This window comes from Camponotus floridanus, unplaced genomic scaffold (genome assembly GCF_003227725.1).
Source record: "Camponotus floridanus strain SB8 unplaced genomic scaffold, Cflo_v7.5 scaffold67, whole genome shotgun sequence".
NCBI lineage: Eukaryota > Metazoa > Arthropoda > Insecta > Hymenoptera > Formicidae > Camponotus > Camponotus floridanus.
In genome coordinates, this window is record NW_020229835.1 from 901,711 (window position 1) to 920,046 (window position 18,336).

Below are 18,336 nucleotides of genomic sequence, written 5' to 3' on the forward strand. Positions count from 1 at the left end.
ATCTATAAAAATATTTCTATAAAAAAAAATGAAAATATATCTACATAAAAATATCTACAAAAATTATTGAAAATAAAAATCTGTAATTATATATTCGATTTTTGTTATTTGGTACAAGACAAGGAAATAAATTTTTAATTGTTACCCCTTCCTTGTTTTCTGTTATAGCAGTGGCAGCTCAAGAAACAGCAATCGCTCCGAAAGCAGCGGCTATTGCGGCAGGCATCTATCTATCTTCGGGTCCAGGTAACTTCTGATCAATTGATCGATTTATCAGAGTTGCATGAGACGAATACATATGTGAGAAAAATTATTAGAGTCTGGGAAAATAAAAATGTATGCGATACAGGTGCGATATCAATTTAGTACACATACTTAAAATATTACATACATTTTTTAATATATTTTTTTATATAAATTCTTTTAAATTAATTAATTTAAATTTTTTTATATAAAATATTTTTTATATAAATTTTATATAAAATTTTATATAAATTTTATATAAATAATAAAATATCCATAAAAAAGAAGGAGCAAAACGCACAAACGTGAGATGGAATAGTTTAGCAGCGTTGAATGAAGCTATTTAGGGCGCTGCACGTAAATGTCGAAACAATAATTTGCAGAAGTGAAAATTGCTATTGTGAGATTTTTCCGAATGAAAAAGAATTCGCGAAGAAGTAAGCGAAGAATCGATCATCCTTGGTAGTATTTTTAGAAGTGAAAAAGTAGTCTCTCTAGCCCTTTTCAAATCGATGACAATTTCGAAAAAGCCTCGCAATTTCCAGGGATTTATAATTATTAACATTATTATAATTATAATTCACGATTCGTAATTATCTTTAATTTGCTTTTATATCACTCGGTGAATTGTAGTTTTATGAAGTATATTTTATTTAATTTGAAATGTATCGATTTTTATCATCTAGAAATCTAGACACACGTATAATAATAACTTGAAGATATAACAATCAAATTTTAGTCATCATTTAAATAGATATATTGTTGCTTTCCCCCCGGAAATCTCGTCCGTTGAAGCTATATTCGTCTCTGAGCGCTTTGTCAAAGGTTTATTTGTAAAGAAGGGGAGAGATATTAGACTCGAAGTAGCTGTCAAACAATGCGATCGTTTAGGACAGCTTTTCACCTTCGGATATTTTTACTCGAGGGTTAATTAATTTAATTAGTGTTCCATTATTTACTCGGGTGTGCGAGAGTGCTTTGTGAATCTCGGATGATTGTATTATGCGCCTCGATACAGTGAATTGCATTATTCATATTATATAATGTGTTTGTAAAATAATACTATCAATTGAGAGATTTAAAAAATATATTTTCCAAATTATATATGAATATAATTAAATTTTGTTAAGTATCCGAATATTTTTATGATGTAAGAATTTAATAGGATTTAAAAAATATATTTTGTAAATTACATTATACAAGGTGTTTCTTAATAAGTGCGAAAAATTTTAAGAGATAATTCTTTGTTGAAAATTAAGGAGGCTTTTTCGTATAAACATATACTCCTACATCCCTCCCTGCGGAGTTACACCCTTTCAAAAATGGGGCTAAAAATTAGGTTTTTATTTTTTTCTCAAATTTGGAACAAGTTAAAGAAATGAAATTATGTGAATATTTTCAACTAGTAAAAAGGTTATTTATTAATATTTTCTTCAACCTCCCGTATCGTTATAAAGGGATGAAACTAGTCCTTATTCAATTTTTTATTAAAGCTTTTTCACGAGCCGGAATATATATCATCTAAAAATATGCATTAAAAAGTTTGATTTATTTAGAAACTTTTTTATTTCTTTTATTTTTTTCATAAAATCAGTAGTTTTCAAGAAAAAAAATCAAGTATGTTATCGTGTATAGCACGATGCTAAATAGCATAGCTTTCGAATTACAAGAAGTTAAAATAAAATTAGAGTAAATGTTAGGAAAATTGGGACAAAAGCAAAATTATAATAAAAACCTAAAAAATAAAAACCTAATTTTTACCTTCATTTTTGAAGGAGTGTAACTCCGCAGAGAGGTATATAGGAGTATATGTTTATGAAAAACTCTCCTTAATTTTCGACAAAGAATCGTCTCCTAAAATTTTTCGCACTTGTTAAGAAACACCCTATGTAAATATAATTAAACTTTTTTGAGTATCCGGATATTTTTACGATGCAAGAATTATTTTGTTTACCGCTTACTTGATGAAAAGTTACATTAATTAAATCTAAAATTGATATTTTTAACAATTATATTTTTTAAACAATTTTAATTCGTTACAAAACAATAATTTCCTTAATTCGACATAAAAACAGAGTAATTATTTTCCAAGTAGTGTCTGAATATTAACGCGAATCATTGTATATCGTGATCGATCCGCAGACGCAATAATATTTCTCAGAGAATAAAGTCCTTGGCGCCGGTCATTTCGTAACGTCGTGTGCGACGTTACGTATTTTATAAAGAAAATGCTTCTAATTAAAAGTGTCCGTTTTATTTCGTTATCGTGTTATAAAGAGATATGATACTTTTCCCAGCACAATATGTGTCTTGTTAAAAATATATATTTTATTTTAAAAAATATTATACATTTTTTTCTATATTATTTAAGAGCGAATTGTTATAAGACTGTTTACAGGAACATATGACTCTGATTAAGATCGAGCCTGTTTGAAGATATAATCGTCAAGTGTGAAACACGTTCTTTGATTAAAATTCGTAGCATATTATTTTCGCGTAATCTGCCACAACATTGCTAATATAAATAAAATAACAAAATGCATAAAATGCAGTTTAAAGTCGATTGCACGAATAATTCCGCGACGACATCGGCAACAGAAGCGTAAACAGCGATGCACGTGTCGCGCCACGTGCAGCTGTTGACTAGGGTATATATTCATCAGACTTCTGCTTTTCATTGCATAATACGTGCGGAGGGACCAGTCATGGTAATAATAAGCGAATATTGATCCGAATATTGTGTTGAAATTCAGGTCGAATTAAACGCAATATGGGGTTCATGTAATTAAAAATTCTCCCACTATTTCATCGAAATCCTGAATCTTCATCCTAGAAACAATTTAAAAATAATATATATAATATATAATAAATAATATATAATATACAATAAATAATATATAATAAATAATATATGCTTTAAATTATGTATATTATATACGATTTTACACACTTTATCTAAAATCAAATTAAAATAGAATATTAAAGATTGTACTTTTTGGTATGTTTTATTCATTTTTAAATTTATTTAATTTTAATTTATTTTTTTTTCTTTAATTTTCTTAAGAAAATTAAAGAAAAATAAGTTAAAATAATTATTGCGCTTAATCTATTTTAATTTATTTTTTCTTCAATTTTCTTAAGAAAACTAAAGAAAAATAAATTAAAATAATTATTGCGTTTAATCTATTTTAATTTATTTTTTCTTCAATTTTCTTAAAAAGTTAAAGAAAAATAAATTAAAATAATTATTGCGTAAAATATTTATATAATATATTATATAATTATTGCGTAAAATATTTATTTTTCTTTAATTTTTTTAAGAAAATTAAAGAAAAATAAATTAAAATAGATTAAATGCAATAATTATTAATATAAATGCGAATTAATCGCGAGATGCAAAAATTTTCTAAGTATTCCACATAATCTTGAAATTAATATTGCTTTGACGATGCAAAATATTGCATGATGCGCGTATGATTGCCATGAACTTATTTAATTGGTAACATTAGTTGATCGCAGCATCGATGTAACGCGATGACGTGTTAGGACAGCAATTCTCACACACACTTCTTTCTTTTCGATATTTTTTCCTAAATTTTTTTCTAAATTTTATTTCGTTTAATATTATTATTAATATTATTATTAATTCGTCGCTTAAAAATGTATAAAAATACCGGAATATTTTTTAAACAAATTTTAATTAATGAATAGATTAATAATTAATAATAAATAATTAATAATTATTACAAATTAATAATTAATAAATAATAAAAAAAGAATGAATGGAAAGTTGTAGCTTGATCTATCAGATTGTAATAAATCTGGATTTTACAGAAGCGAGTAAAAAGCATGAAAATAAAGAAATCAATCGTGCGAATAATTAATTTTCACAATGTCATGATTGTAATTCGAATATCGAGATTAATAACTGAGAAATGTCGTGATCATGCGTAATTATTATTACATATTGTGATTGTATCATTCACAGTGGCATTTTCAAATAGCTCTGATTCGATCAATACGCAATTGCGATAAATATATCGTCGCTAATCGGTCTATTTAAATCTAATTAAATATAAATTTGATACAATAAAAATAACGTTATTTTAAAATTTAAAAATTTAAAATAACGTTATTTTATAAAAATAACGTTATTTTAAAATTTATAAAATTGTACTTGTATTTATAAAATTTATAAAATTGTATTATTTGTATTGTATTATTTTATTGTATTTTACAAAATATTAAAATACTTTTATTGAATTGGAATAATCCTTGAAGTAGGAAAATGGACAATTGGCAATTAAATTTATCATCATTAATTTAATTAAATAATGCATACAGATTTATTAAATTACTTCGGTTAAGTAACACAAGCGACGTAAAGGATTGAAATAATTTTATTTTCCTGATACACATCTTCATTGTGTTTACATTAATCGTGTGTTTAAAAAAAACTGCGATTCGATAATCGCCAGTTGCATCTGCTCGATAGGAAGGATTGCATCTGATTGCGCAAGGGGATGTGATTTTGCGAGATGGCTATTATCTTCTTATTGTCGCACGTGATAAAAGTGTGACAGACAGAAAACTGTAGGAGAAAAAATAAATGAGCCGAGTGATATTTCGTTACGTGATTTATTATTATATGTAAATTTTATGCAAGGAAAATTTCAAGAACGCATGTTTCTCAAAACCTCTTGATAAAGTCCATCTTAATGTTACATTATAATATTAATTATTATGTTAATGCTACATTATAGGCAATTGACAGTTATTGACAGTTATTGACAGTTATTGACAGTTATTATATATACAGGGTGTTTCTTAATAAGTGCGAAGGATTTTAGGAGATGATTCTTTGTCGAATATTAAGGACGGTTTTTCATATACTACATCCCTCCCTGCGGAGTTACATTCCTCCAAAAATGGGGATAAAAATTAGGTTTTTATTTTTTTCTCAAATTTGGAACAAGTTAAAGAAATGAAATTAGGTGAATATTTTCTACTAATAAAAAGGTTATTTATTAATATTTTTTACAACTACCCGTATTGTTATAAGGGGATGAAATTAGTAACCCGTATTCAATTTTTTATTAGAACTTTTTAATGGGCCGGAATATAATTATTTAAAAATATGCATTAAAAAGTTTGATTTATTTAGAAACTTTTTATTTCCTTTATTTTTTTTATAAAATCAATAGTTTTCAAGAAAAAAAATAAAATAAATTATCGTGCACAGCACGATGCTAAGTAGCATAGGTTTCGAATTACGAAATTAAATTTTAAAATAAAAATAAAATTAGAGTAAATGTTGGGAAAATTGGGACAAAAGCAAAAATATAATAAAAACCTAAAAACCTAAAAACCTAATTTTTACCCCCATTTTTGGAGGAGTGTAACTCCGCAGGGAGGTATATAGGAGTATATGTTTATGAAAAACCCCCCTTAATTTTCGACAAAGAATCATTTCCTAAAATTTTTCGCACTTATTAAGAAACACTCTGTATATTTGATTATTATTAATGACATTAAAAACTATTGCCTCGTTGAATTTTTAAAGTCACCGGAAACACAAAGAAACGCAGCATCTCGTGAAGATATATTCGTCTGTTCAATAGAAACTTTTTGTCCAGAATTTTTACAATAATACTTGACGCAAGACAAAAATATCATGAGTAAAAGATCAATGAAAAGAGAAAAAATTAGTGATAAAAAATATATTATAATCGAATTGACTTTCGAATTATTTTTAAACAGATAGATCATTTTTTAGAATCTACTAATTCACTCGCACCCTGTGTATGATTGCCCACACTTAATAATGCAATATTCTGCTATTTATTTCGCGACGAAAATGAATAGAACTTGCGATTTCTGGTGAAAGCGCTCATAGAAGATAATAAACAGTTGAGCGAATGCGAACTTTCTCTGGCTTGTATAACATAATGGTCACGTTTTGTTATATCAGATTTGTTATATCAGAGATTCATAAGAGAGGGCTTTTCCGGGAGAAAGCTATCATTTATACGTCGGTAGATGATTCAACATTACATTGTATTTATAAGGCACGTTTATATATTAGTAGCAATTGCAACGTGACATGCTGTATTCGCAAAAAAGAACGTATGATTCCACTTATTTTTTATTAAATAAATTACTAGATTAATAAATTATTTTATTAAGTAAATTATTAAATAAATAAATTTATTAAATAAACTTATTAAATAAATAAATTTATTAAATAAACTTATTAAATAAATTGAATAAAATAAATAAAAAATAAATAAATAAAATTAATTTAGCAGATAAAATAAATAAAATAAATAAAAAATAAATAAAAAATAAATAAATAAAATAAATTTACCGAATAAAATATTAATTTGACATCTCTATTAAAGTTTTTTTTTTATGGAGAGATCAATTCGATTTACATGATTGATCCATTACAATTATTTTTATATGATCATTAATGATCATTATCGATGAATCATCTCGCGAATGTTGCGTTTGCGATACGAGGATGAAAAAAGCTGCAAGTAAAATCAACGTCATTTTATAAGGATTCTGAAATTAATATGTAAATGCATGTCATACATATTATTTGCACGCTCGTTTAATGGAATATTTTTAGATGATTATATTCATTCGCGCGTTTTTGCTTATCAGCATAATTTCTATGTTGATATTCGTTCGTCACATGGCACGACACGCCGATGATCTGATCTGCTTACTCGACTGCAATCAACTAGTTGTAATCAAGTAGTTTTAAATGGCAATGACAATGACAAGATTTTTATTATCAAAAGATTTGAATATATCAAATATTTACGTATATTTTATTAATATTAATATTAATTTAATTATGTTAATATTAATTAAATCATTATTTTAATTATATTAATTTAATTATATTAATATTAATTAAATCATTATTTTAATTTTATTAATATTAATATTAATTTAATACAATTAATATTAATACATTATTTAATATTAATACAATTAATTAATATTAATTTTAATTTTATTAATATTAATATTAATTAATTGTATTAATATTAATTAAATCATTAACTTAGATTTTAGATTAGATCTTAGATTAAGTCATTAAATTAGTATTAAATAGATATCGCATCATTTATTCTCTCGATTGTCAAAAGTATATGAATAATTAATTTGCAAAAAATTTGCTGTTAATTTTTATCAAATTTATTAATTAATTTTTATCAAATTTTTTAATAATTATGTTGAATGCAAAAAAATCACTAAAATAATAATCCAATCCAATAAATCGTCTTTATCGTGATATTTGATACAAATTTGGCAGGAAATTATGGTGTCTCATATGATTTGACATGTATTGTACAGCAATGAGGCGCTACCGCAGCCGATCAGCAAGAGAAAGGACAAGGAGTACAAGAAGAAGAAGTCAAAGGCGGTATCGGCGCTTAATGTCGCCGAGACGGAAGTCGGCGTCTTGATAACATCGAATGCGTTGCCGGAAGTCGCATCCTACAACGCCATCGTCCCCACGAATACCGTGCTTGACGAGAAGCCAGGTAGGTCCTTTCGCGAGTCACAAAAGGAAAACGAGTGCACGCAATTTTTTTCACCTTACGAGTCGATTTTTAAAATTTTCAATATCAATGAAATAGACTTAATTAATTAAATTATTACATGTTGAGAAAAATTATAATTTAATTAATGAATTAATTAAATTATAATTTTTTTCAACATGTAATAATTTTATTAATGAATTAATTAAATTATAATTTTTTTCGACATGTAATAATTTATTATTGACTGAAAATAAATGTTGCCCGGACTTTCGATTTATTTCCTCGCGTGTTTCGTCCGATCGTACACGTGCAGTTTTCACTCGCAGTGGAATGGATTTAAATTTGGCATACTTGCCTTTATGATGCAAGATTGCTTTCACTAGTGTTTCACAAATATGTTTGCAAAATTTACTTATTATCTATTGAATCAGACTTCGGAGATCGAAATCGTTGTATGTTCGTCCTGTAAGATTCTCATTATTTTTCTGTTTATTTTTTGATAAGTTTTGTGCACTCTTCCCGATCTCTTTAGGTTTCCCTCATCTAGGATTTCCGTTCGATGATCCTTTCACGATAATCCCTTAGTTCGACGATTATTTTGTTGGAACGATTTAATTTCGTCGAATATTTCTATCGAAGATAACGAGATTATCATTAAAAGCTCGAGATGGAAACAGGAACAAAATATATGAGCGCGTTTAAGGCACGTGTTAAAGTATAATAAATATATAAACAAAAAAATAAAACCTTTTTAAATTGAAATACATGTAAACATAGAAATAAAATCTTTTTATAAATTGGAATATATATAAATATATAAAAATAAAATCTCTCTTTCTAAATTGGAACAACAAAGAGAGATTAAAAGCTCAAATGCATGATTCTCGACAGATTATTTTCACGATTAACGCGAATTATTTTAAAGCTCTTCCGGAACGTGCGTTCCGTTACGTGCTCGTTTTCGTAATCAAAATCGATCCGTACTGGTGACCTGAAGGAGAACACATGTGTTTTGTTGTAGATTTTTTTTTAAATAACGCTTTTGACATATAAGAAAAAAAGGAAAGATATTTCGCCTCAATAGAAGCAAAAATGTGAACGAGATTCTTTTATGAAATAAAGTATAAAATTTTCCATCCAACGTGATGCTTTTATCCAGCGAAGTTTATCGATTTTGTTCACAGCAGTTTTAAGATTAAATCATTTATTGCTCCGTTTATGTAAATATTTTCCTCGATTTTTTTCCGATATTGCGCATTTTTTAAATAAATATTTATAATTGTAAAATAGTGCGAAGATTTTTAATTAAATAAAAATTCAACATGGAATTATGAAATGTAAAAAAAAAAGAAATAAATGGATAGGTAGTGCGAAGATTTTTAATTAAATAAAAATTCAATATATAAATATTATGAAATGTGAGAAAAAGAAATAAATAGATAGATAGTGCAAAGATTTTTAATTAAATAAAAAAATTTAATATATAAATATTATGAAATGTGAAAAAAAGAAATAAACGAATAGATAGTGCAAAGATTTTTATTTAATAAATTTTTATTTATTTAATTTTTATTTAATAAATATTATGAAATGTGAAACAAAAGAAATAAATGGATAGGTAGTGTGAAGATTTTTAATTAAATAAAAATTCAATATATAAAAATCGTGAAAAAAGAGAAATAAACGGAAGTCAAAAAACATGACAGAAAGATATTTAGTAAATTATCGAGAAAAAAATCATTTTTGTTTGGAAAACTTCACACGCATATTGCAAAGTCTTGTTTTCTTTTCTCGGGAACGTGATTTGGATTTTAATACACGCGAGTTATATAAAATACCGAGAACTGCTGATGTGGATCAATAAGTTAAGCGACGAAGCCAAATGAATTTAATCACGCGTTTAAAACGTGGAACTTATGGCGCAGATTCAGCTTTTTCCAAAAGCGTTATACAATGCGTCGACGTGATGACGTAATGAAAATTTTCGAGCTAAAAATTCCTCAGTCTTTTTCACTCACGATAATTGGAGAGAGTTTCGTTAGTTTAATCGGTGTTTATTAAAGAGCGTCGCTCGTATTTTTAGCGGAGAGTTAATGCCAACCCCCCGGGGATGCGTTAATTGGAGGTAACGTGCGCGTTACGAAATCATCCGTGTTCCTCGCCAGCGCGTTATTCCTTATGTTTGCGTAAGCGTTTACGTCGCCGTTTATTTAATCCTTTTAATACGCGATCAAATATAGAGCCTCTAAAAATCACCTTTTAATGACAAATTTAATGTCATTTAATGTCTTACAAGGATCGATCTAAACAATAAAATATTACATACAGAGTGTCCCAAAAGTCCCGGACTTGAGGCTTGAAATCATTTCTTCATTTTGCATAAACCGTAAAATATCTTGTAAAATATTTAAGAAAAAAATATGTAATCTGCAATTAACAATTACATATTTTTTTTTAAAACAACTATGTGTTTTCTTTACATCAATTGATTCCTCTTATTATTTTATACATAAAAGTATTTTAATAAGATAATCGAAAAATGAATATTTTACTAGATATTTTACGGTTTATGCAAAATTAAGAAATGATTTCAAGCCTCATAACTCGAAAAGTACTCAATGAAGAAATATTTTATTACAGTGTTTTGGAAAGCTCTCGAGATAAGCTATACGAATATGTAATAAAAAATAGGATGTTCCATTTAAGAAATTGACGGTGATCTTCACGTGACTTTCACTTAAATGCCATCGTATATTATACACTCATCGTATATTATACACTCACGTACTCATGTGCTCGCAAAGAAATGCCTTTCACCGGGAAGTGATGATACACCTGAAGATTGAATTTGAACGTGTCCTTCTGTTTTGACAATGCGATTTTTCGCAGATCAATATTATCGAGTTTATTCAGAATTAATTTAAATTAAATTTTAAAATATTAATTTTAATTATATTTTAAAGTATTTACAAAAAAAGGATACACAAATATACATTTATAATTGAAGTGTATAAATATTGTGTATAATTATATAATATTTATACAATTCAATTATAAATGTAATCAAATAGTATTTTCTTTTTTCTGTTTTTTTTTTCATTGTTTTTTTCATTGTTTTATTGTTACAAATTTTTTATAACATTAGTAGTTTTACAAAAAATTCAGTCCTTTTATCAGATCAAAACAAAGAGATACATAAAAATAAAAATTCCGAAATACTTCTTTTTTATAACATTAGTAGTTTTACAAAAAATTCAGTCCTCTTATCAGATCAAAACAAAGAGATACATAAAAATAAAAATTCCGAAATACTTCTTATACCAATTTTGGACAGTTGATCCTTTTTCCTCTTCTTTCCATCATTCCCTCAGCTTTTTAGACAAATTTCAGGTAGCAAAAGTAATCATTTTAATGTCATTTTGGCGCAATTTACCGTCAACATGGTGTCAAAATGACTACTTTTGGACCTGGGATGATCCGGAAGACATAACGAAATTTTTTCTTGGCGTAATGCTAGAAGAGGTAGCCATCGTGGAATTGATGGATGCAACGGATCCTGGCGAACACAATGGCGATGCCGTCGCAGATCCGGAAGCAGCAGGACTTGCTTCGCGGACGATCCCTTTGGACGATTCTACATCTCAGGCCAACGTTAGTATAACATCAGTAATCGTAATAGGGGGAGAAAAATTAAAAATAAACGTAGGAATAAATTAAAAATAATAATAATAATAAAATAATAATAAAAATAATAATAATAATAAAAATAATAAATTAAAAATAAATGTAGGATAAAAGTGTTTGGAAAAAAAGTCAAAGATTTAATATTACGTTATTATTCGCATTAACATTAACGTCATTGTTGATTATTTTTTCGCCTAATCTACCGAATGTACCCTTCAGGAAGGATTTTGTGCGGTGATTTCGATGCACGACGGTCTCGTGTTGTACACAACCCCGTCGATATGCACTGCCCTCGGCTATCTTAAGGACGCCTGGATTGGCCAATCCTTCATCGATTACGTACACCCGAAGGATAAAGTCACCTTGGCTGATCAGATCACTAGAGGCATTTCCTCGCCGCAAGAAGAGCGATCTAAAGGTATATAAAAATTATATTCGACGTATGTCTTGATAAATTTCTTGCTCGAGAGATTATATAGGGTGTTTCTTAATAAGTGCGAAAAATTTTAGATGGTTCTTTGTCGAAAATTAAGAGGGGTTTTTCATATAAATGTATACGCCTCCAAAAATGAAAGTTACACTCCTCCAAAAATGGGGGCAAAAATTAGGTTTTTATTTTTTAGGTTTTTAGGTTTCTATTATATTTTTGTTTTTGTTTTCCCAATTTTCCCAACATTTACTATAATTTTATTTTTATTTTAAAACCTCTCGTAATTCGAAACCTATGCTATTTAGCATCGTGCTGTGCACGATAACGTATTTTATTTTTTTTTTCTTGAAAACTACTGATTTTATGAAAAAAATAAAAGAAATAAAAAAATTTCTAAATAAATCAAACTTTTTAATACGTATTTTTAGATGATCTTATTCCAGCTCATTAAAAAGTTCTAATAAAAAATTGAATAGGGATTGTTAGTTTTATCCCTTTATAACAATACGGGAGGCTCAAAAAATATTAATAAATAACCTTTTTACTAGTAGAAAATACCCACCTAATTTCATTTCTTTAACTTGTTCCAAATTTGAGAACAAAATAAAAACCTAATTTTTATTAATTTTATAATTTATATGTAATTATATGTTTATACGAAAAATCTCCCTTAATTTTCGACAAAGAACCATCTCCTAAAATTCTTCGCACTTATTAAGAAACACTCTGCATATTTTTTCAACAGATATTTTTTAAATTTTCTATGATTTTACGAATCGATTTCTTGATGGAAATGTTACTTATATTTTTCTTTGACACCTCAGTGTTGGGATCTATTGCGTTTTCCAGGCATCAACGGTAGAAGGGCGAGCCTGTTCTGCGGCCTTCGAAGATTCACCAAGAACAACGTGTCTAATGGACATCGCGCGGACGTTAGATCGAACCTGTACCTGACGTTTCACCTGACCCTATCGTTCCGTGACCAGACGGTTGAACAAAAGCCCAGCAACCGAGCTATGTTCCTCGTAGTTACTGCCCAACCCGTCCATTCCGCATATAAAGGTAGCATAGTCCAAGGTCTTCGATGAGGTCCGACCGACGAGAGGACTCGATGATTACAAATAATCGGTTTTGATTATTGCAAAACTAACTTTGATGAACAGATGATTTCGAGTCTCAGAATTTCTTGCAACTAACTTTCTCCCCATTTAATTTTTCTCCACTAAAAATTAACTCTTTTCCCCTGCGAATGTATTAATCGCATGAGCTATATTTTAACGTAATAATAATAACAGAATAATCAAGGCAAAGTTTTGTCGGATTGATTCGCACAGGATAAAGTATTCGGGGGTGTATCTGAAATATATAAATGTAAAAAAATACAGGATCTTTGTGCCGTAATTCTAGTCTCTATAATTACTCTCAATTATTTATTGCTTTCCGAGATACATCTTCTGTCGTGTGTGAGGATCGAGACGCTTAACGTTCACTGCTCGATCGAATCTTGTCGTTTGGTCTGACCTCTTCGACGATACTCACAGTGAGTCGGTGGTTTCCATGGAAAGCCTAAACCGAAGGTAACTTATTTCCAATTTTTCCAAAGTCGGTGACACGTGACGATATGTTGATTGGCGTTTTTGTCGTTGTTTTTGTCGTTCCATTTTGTCGTTCCGATTCATTTTTCCGTTCAGTTTGGAGACCACTGTTACGAGACTATTCTTACATTTACATGTGTTTTCACAAATCGCTCATCATCGTTTCACAAGCAAGGTATTCGCAAGCTTCGCTTTTCTTCAACGCACAACAGATTCGCTTATTCTCGATCACAAAGCGCACGCAAGCTTCGCCATCGGATGTTTCATCAATTTTGAATTTCCATTCGCATCGGTGGGCTTTGTGTCGTTTGAGTTTCTTATCTCGGCCGTATATATATTTTTCGAAATTTTCTTTTCTGGTCAATCGATTGTGCACGCGATGTATTTTTCATCAAATTATTTTTATATCATTGCAATCATTACATCTTACATCTTCAAAATTGTTGTTACATGTTACAGTCTTTCGAAAATGGCATATTCTCATAATATCCCATCCCAGCAAACACTAAGTGATATTTATATAATTGTTCATTGCAATTTCCCACTCAACAATATAATTGTCACATGTTATATAACTGTTATATAACAGCTATACAGGGTGTCCCAAAAGTCCCGGACCAGTTGAATATTTCATAAACTATGCATTTTAGAAAGAAATGTTTCAGACAAAAGTTGTATGGCTTGAAGGGGGCCATCAGATAGTGACAATGATTTGACATGGGAGAGTCATTTGAAAGTCACGTGAAGATCACCGTCAATTTCTTAAATGGAACTTCCTATTTTTTATTAAATATTCTGGTAGCTCACGTCGAGAGCTTTCCAAAACACTATAATTAAGTTAGTTTTCATTAAGTACTTTCCGAATTATGAGGCTTGAAATCATTTCTTAATTTTACATAAACCGTAAAATATCTTATAAAATATTCATTTTTCGATTATCTTACCTTAATACTTTTATGTACAAAATAATGAGAGGAATCAATTGGTGTAAAGAAAAAACATAGTTGTTTTTAAAAAAAAATATGTAATTCGCAATTAACAATTACATATTTTTTTTTTAAAACAACTATGTTTTTTCTTTACACCAATTGATTCCTCTCATTATTTTGTACATAAAAATATAAGGTAAAATAATCGAAAAATGAATATTTTATTAGATATTTTATGATTTATGCAAAATTAAGAAATGATTTCAAGCCTCATAACTCGAAAAGTACTCAATGAAGAAATACTTTATTATAGTGTTTTGGAAAGCTCCCGAGATAAGCTATACGAATATGTAATAAAAAATAGGGAGTTTCATTTAAAAAATTAAAGGTGACTTTTACGTCACCTTCAAATGACTCTCCAAAGTCAAATCATTGCCACTATCTGATGGCCTCCTTCAAGCCATACAACTTTTGTCTGAAACATTCTTTTCTAAAGTGCATAGTTTATGAAATATTCGACCGGTCTGGGACTTTTGGGACACCCTGTATAACAGTTATATAATAGTTACATAACATGTAATAGTTATATTGTTGAGCGGAAAATTATAACTAACAGTTACATAACTGTTATTTGATGTTTGCTGGGATAAAGCACAGAACATTGCAGCAATATTGCAGCAATATTACAACGTTGTTGCAGTATTGCAATATTGCTGCAATGTTCTGCTGTATGGGATGAGAAAATTCTAGAAAAAGGAGATAAAGTTCCAAAGTTTAGCCGCAACTAGCGTGGAAATTCGTGCAAAGTTGTATGATTTACTAAGGATAATTTTAACTAAGGTTGAAAAGGACGGGCCTCTTGTATAACTTATGCAATTAACAGCGTGCGAATTTCCACCCTGCAGCTTGTCGACGCCTAATCATCGTAACAACTAAGACTCTCACTCGTAGTAGTAACCCACGACGAGAGAGAATGACCCCGAACTTGTCATTATCCGCAGCGCCAGAAGAAACAATAATATCTTCGATATTCACGACCCGCCACACTGCGACGTGCCATTTATCTCACGTCGATCCCGACGTAGTCCAATACTTCGGCTACCTACCACAGGATATGGTTGGCCGTTCGCTGTTTGACTTCTACCATCCCGAGGATCTGCCTTTCATCAAAGACATCTATGAGACTGTGAGCATGAGCCCTCCCTCTCCCCTCAAAAAGAAAGAAATCTAGGTTTCAGTCGTGTGTGCACGCATGGAAAAAGAAAGTGCGGATGATGAAAGAAGAGAGAAAGAGAGAGAATGAATGCGATTGTGACGAGGAGAGATAGGAAGAGAGCGAGAGAGCGTTCTCGGTTTACGACAAATTATTCACGTTGATTCCTTTACCTGTCGTTGAACAGGTGATCAGGCTCGAAGGCTCCTCCTTCAGGTCGAAGCCGTACAGATTCGCCGTGCAAAACGGAGGCTGCGTCGTTCTCGAGACCGAGTGGTCATCCTTTATCAATCCATGGACGAAAAAACTAGAGTTTGTCGTAGGTCAGCACCGGGTGCTCAAAGGACCGGTGAACCCAGACATTTTTCGCGTGCCGCGCGACACCGATTCCGGCTACCTGGCCAGTATAAGCGAGGAGGTGCTGAAGGAGGCTAAGATCATTCAGGGCGAGATACGAGCGCTCCTCGACGAGGTAACGATATATACTCGCTATGTGAAAATGAGGCCTAAAATTTTACGAAAAATTAGAAAAAAAAAGAAACTGGGTTACCCTTATTTCATCGCCAGTTCTTTAACGACTTCAATAATAATGCGACGAGACTTAATATTATCCCAAGGTCTTATCACGCTTTCCTAACAGCATAATATACAAGGTGTCCCATTTTAATGTCCCATTCAAATCACGTCCCGTATGTATTGAGTAGAAAAAAATTACGCGTCTTTTTGAAAACAAAAGAAAAATCTCTCCCCATCACGGATGAAGTAAGCCTACTTATTTCTCTAACTTGTTTTCTCTTTTTGTTCTATCCGTTTTTCTGCATGTGCGCGCAGAGCGTCCAGAGAAAGTCAGATATAACCGAACTCGACGTATCAAAGCGATGTAAGGATCTAGCATCCTTCATGGAAAGTCTGCTCCAGGAGACGAAGGCGCTCGGGGTGAGCAAGGATGGGCGTCTCACAGCAGACGAACTCAGGAGCTTTTCGGTGACTATTAGCTACGTTTTAGTATCGCCAAGAAAATATTATTACGATAATACTTACGCTCCGCTCTGGTATGCTACGAAAAGAAAACTCTAATATATATCTATAATATATATATATATATATAGTTAATAGCAATACTACTTAATAATGTCGTCTAATCTCATCTCGCCGATGCACGATACGCTTTTCCGAAAATTCGTTTCTGAATCTTCGGAGAGGATGAAAAAAGAATCACTGCTAAAAATCCTGATGATTGCATAATACTGCAAGAATCATTGATATCATCGGGAATATATTTTTTTTCGCATTAAAAATTAATAGCAAGAAAACGACGTATCGTGAACTGGAACCGAAAGGAAGTTATTCATGAGAGACAGTGACTTCCACTCTTGAATGTTTCCTTTCTTTCCACAAATATGGCGAACGCATGATGTAAATAGAATTAAAACAATTCGTAGAATGACTAATTGATAAGACTTTATGAAGTAATCGGGAACTTTCGCTTGTCGCTCGGGTCTTCTTGTAATTTTTGTTGTTGTATCCTTGATACAATCGCCATAAAACGGTGTCTTCGACGATATCCCGAAAGGACTCAACATAATATGGATTTCATAATTAACTTGCATGTACAGTGTCCTCTTTAACCGAACGCGAGTCCAATTTTTTAAAAATAGAACAATTAAATAAATAATTATTGTTGAATTAAAAAATATTTAATTTAACTATTACTTAAATTTATATCAATAAATTTATTATTAATTATTATTATTAATTATTATATTATATAATTATATTATATAATTATTAATATAATTATTAATATTAATATTCATAAATTTATACTTAAAATTATATCAAGATACCAAAGTGTTATCGACATTGTTAATTTACATTAATGACAGTGTCCATGCAAATATTTTTATCGAGCACCGCCTTGATCTGTAGATAAATAATGATCCTTTGGCGGCAGAATTTCTTATAGATTAATTTCCGACATAACAGATTAATTAATCTTGAATCGTTTATTTATTTTAATAATTTGTTTATTTAAATTCTTAAAAATTGATCGGATGAAAATTAATCGGATCAAGACGGATCTCGAGTTTGCTCGTGATATCGAAGACGTAGCACCGGTGAAAACGCGCCCAGCGAAAAGATTCTCGCTACTTCTTCGGACGAAATCTTTTTAGAGGGGCTTAGTAGAGTTGAGGAAGGTGAGTAGATTTCCCAGGGCACTTGGAAAGAGCGCATGAATCCTGATAGCAGTTATAACACAAACAGTGGTTAGCAGGAAAAAATCTTTAATCAAGAAAACTCTTCACCAAATTCTTTTGTATAGATGGAGAAAATTGGGTAGGGCCGGAATTAATGGATAAGCGTCAATTTCAAAACCTTGTAGGCACTGATCGTCCGGTAAGTCTCTATTTTACGTACTTTTCTTGTTTTTTTTTTCTGTTTCATACTCACTTTATTATTATCCATCGATAACGTGATGAAAGAGGCGATCTTACGCAGCGGATCCCATTTATTTCCGCTGCCTTTTTCGAATGAGCTGACTTCATTTCCCGTATCGTGAAGAGAATTTTGCTTCATAAAATAAAAAGCAAAAAATAAAAAGAAAATGAAATAAAAAGAAAATGAAACTAAATAAATTTCTTGAAAAAAACGATAAAAATAAAAATTCATAAATTAATTT

At 30.0% G+C, this 18,336-nt stretch overlaps 1 protein-coding gene across 3 annotated transcripts in view; it reads left to right on the plus strand.

Moving 5' to 3' along the window:
• The window catches only part of LOC105256454 (period circadian protein), a 33,951-nt gene that overhangs the window by 8,937 nt on the left and 6,678 nt on the right, over nt 1–18,336 (plus strand). For all 3 annotated transcript variants that reach the window (XM_011266356.3, XM_011266355.3, XM_011266359.3), the window contains exons 2-9: nt 169–246; nt 7,615–7,805; nt 11,323–11,456; nt 11,709–11,907; nt 12,769–12,981; nt 15,445–15,629; nt 15,844–16,128; nt 16,488–16,640. In XM_011266356.3, the coding sequence (XP_011264658.1) occupies nt 169–246; nt 7,615–7,805; nt 11,323–11,456; nt 11,709–11,907; nt 12,769–12,981; nt 15,445–15,629; nt 15,844–16,128; nt 16,488–16,640 (1,438 nt within the window). The remainder of the gene's footprint in view (nt 1–168; nt 247–7,614; nt 7,806–11,322; nt 11,457–11,708; nt 11,908–12,768; nt 12,982–15,444; nt 15,630–15,843; nt 16,129–16,487; nt 16,641–18,336) is intronic.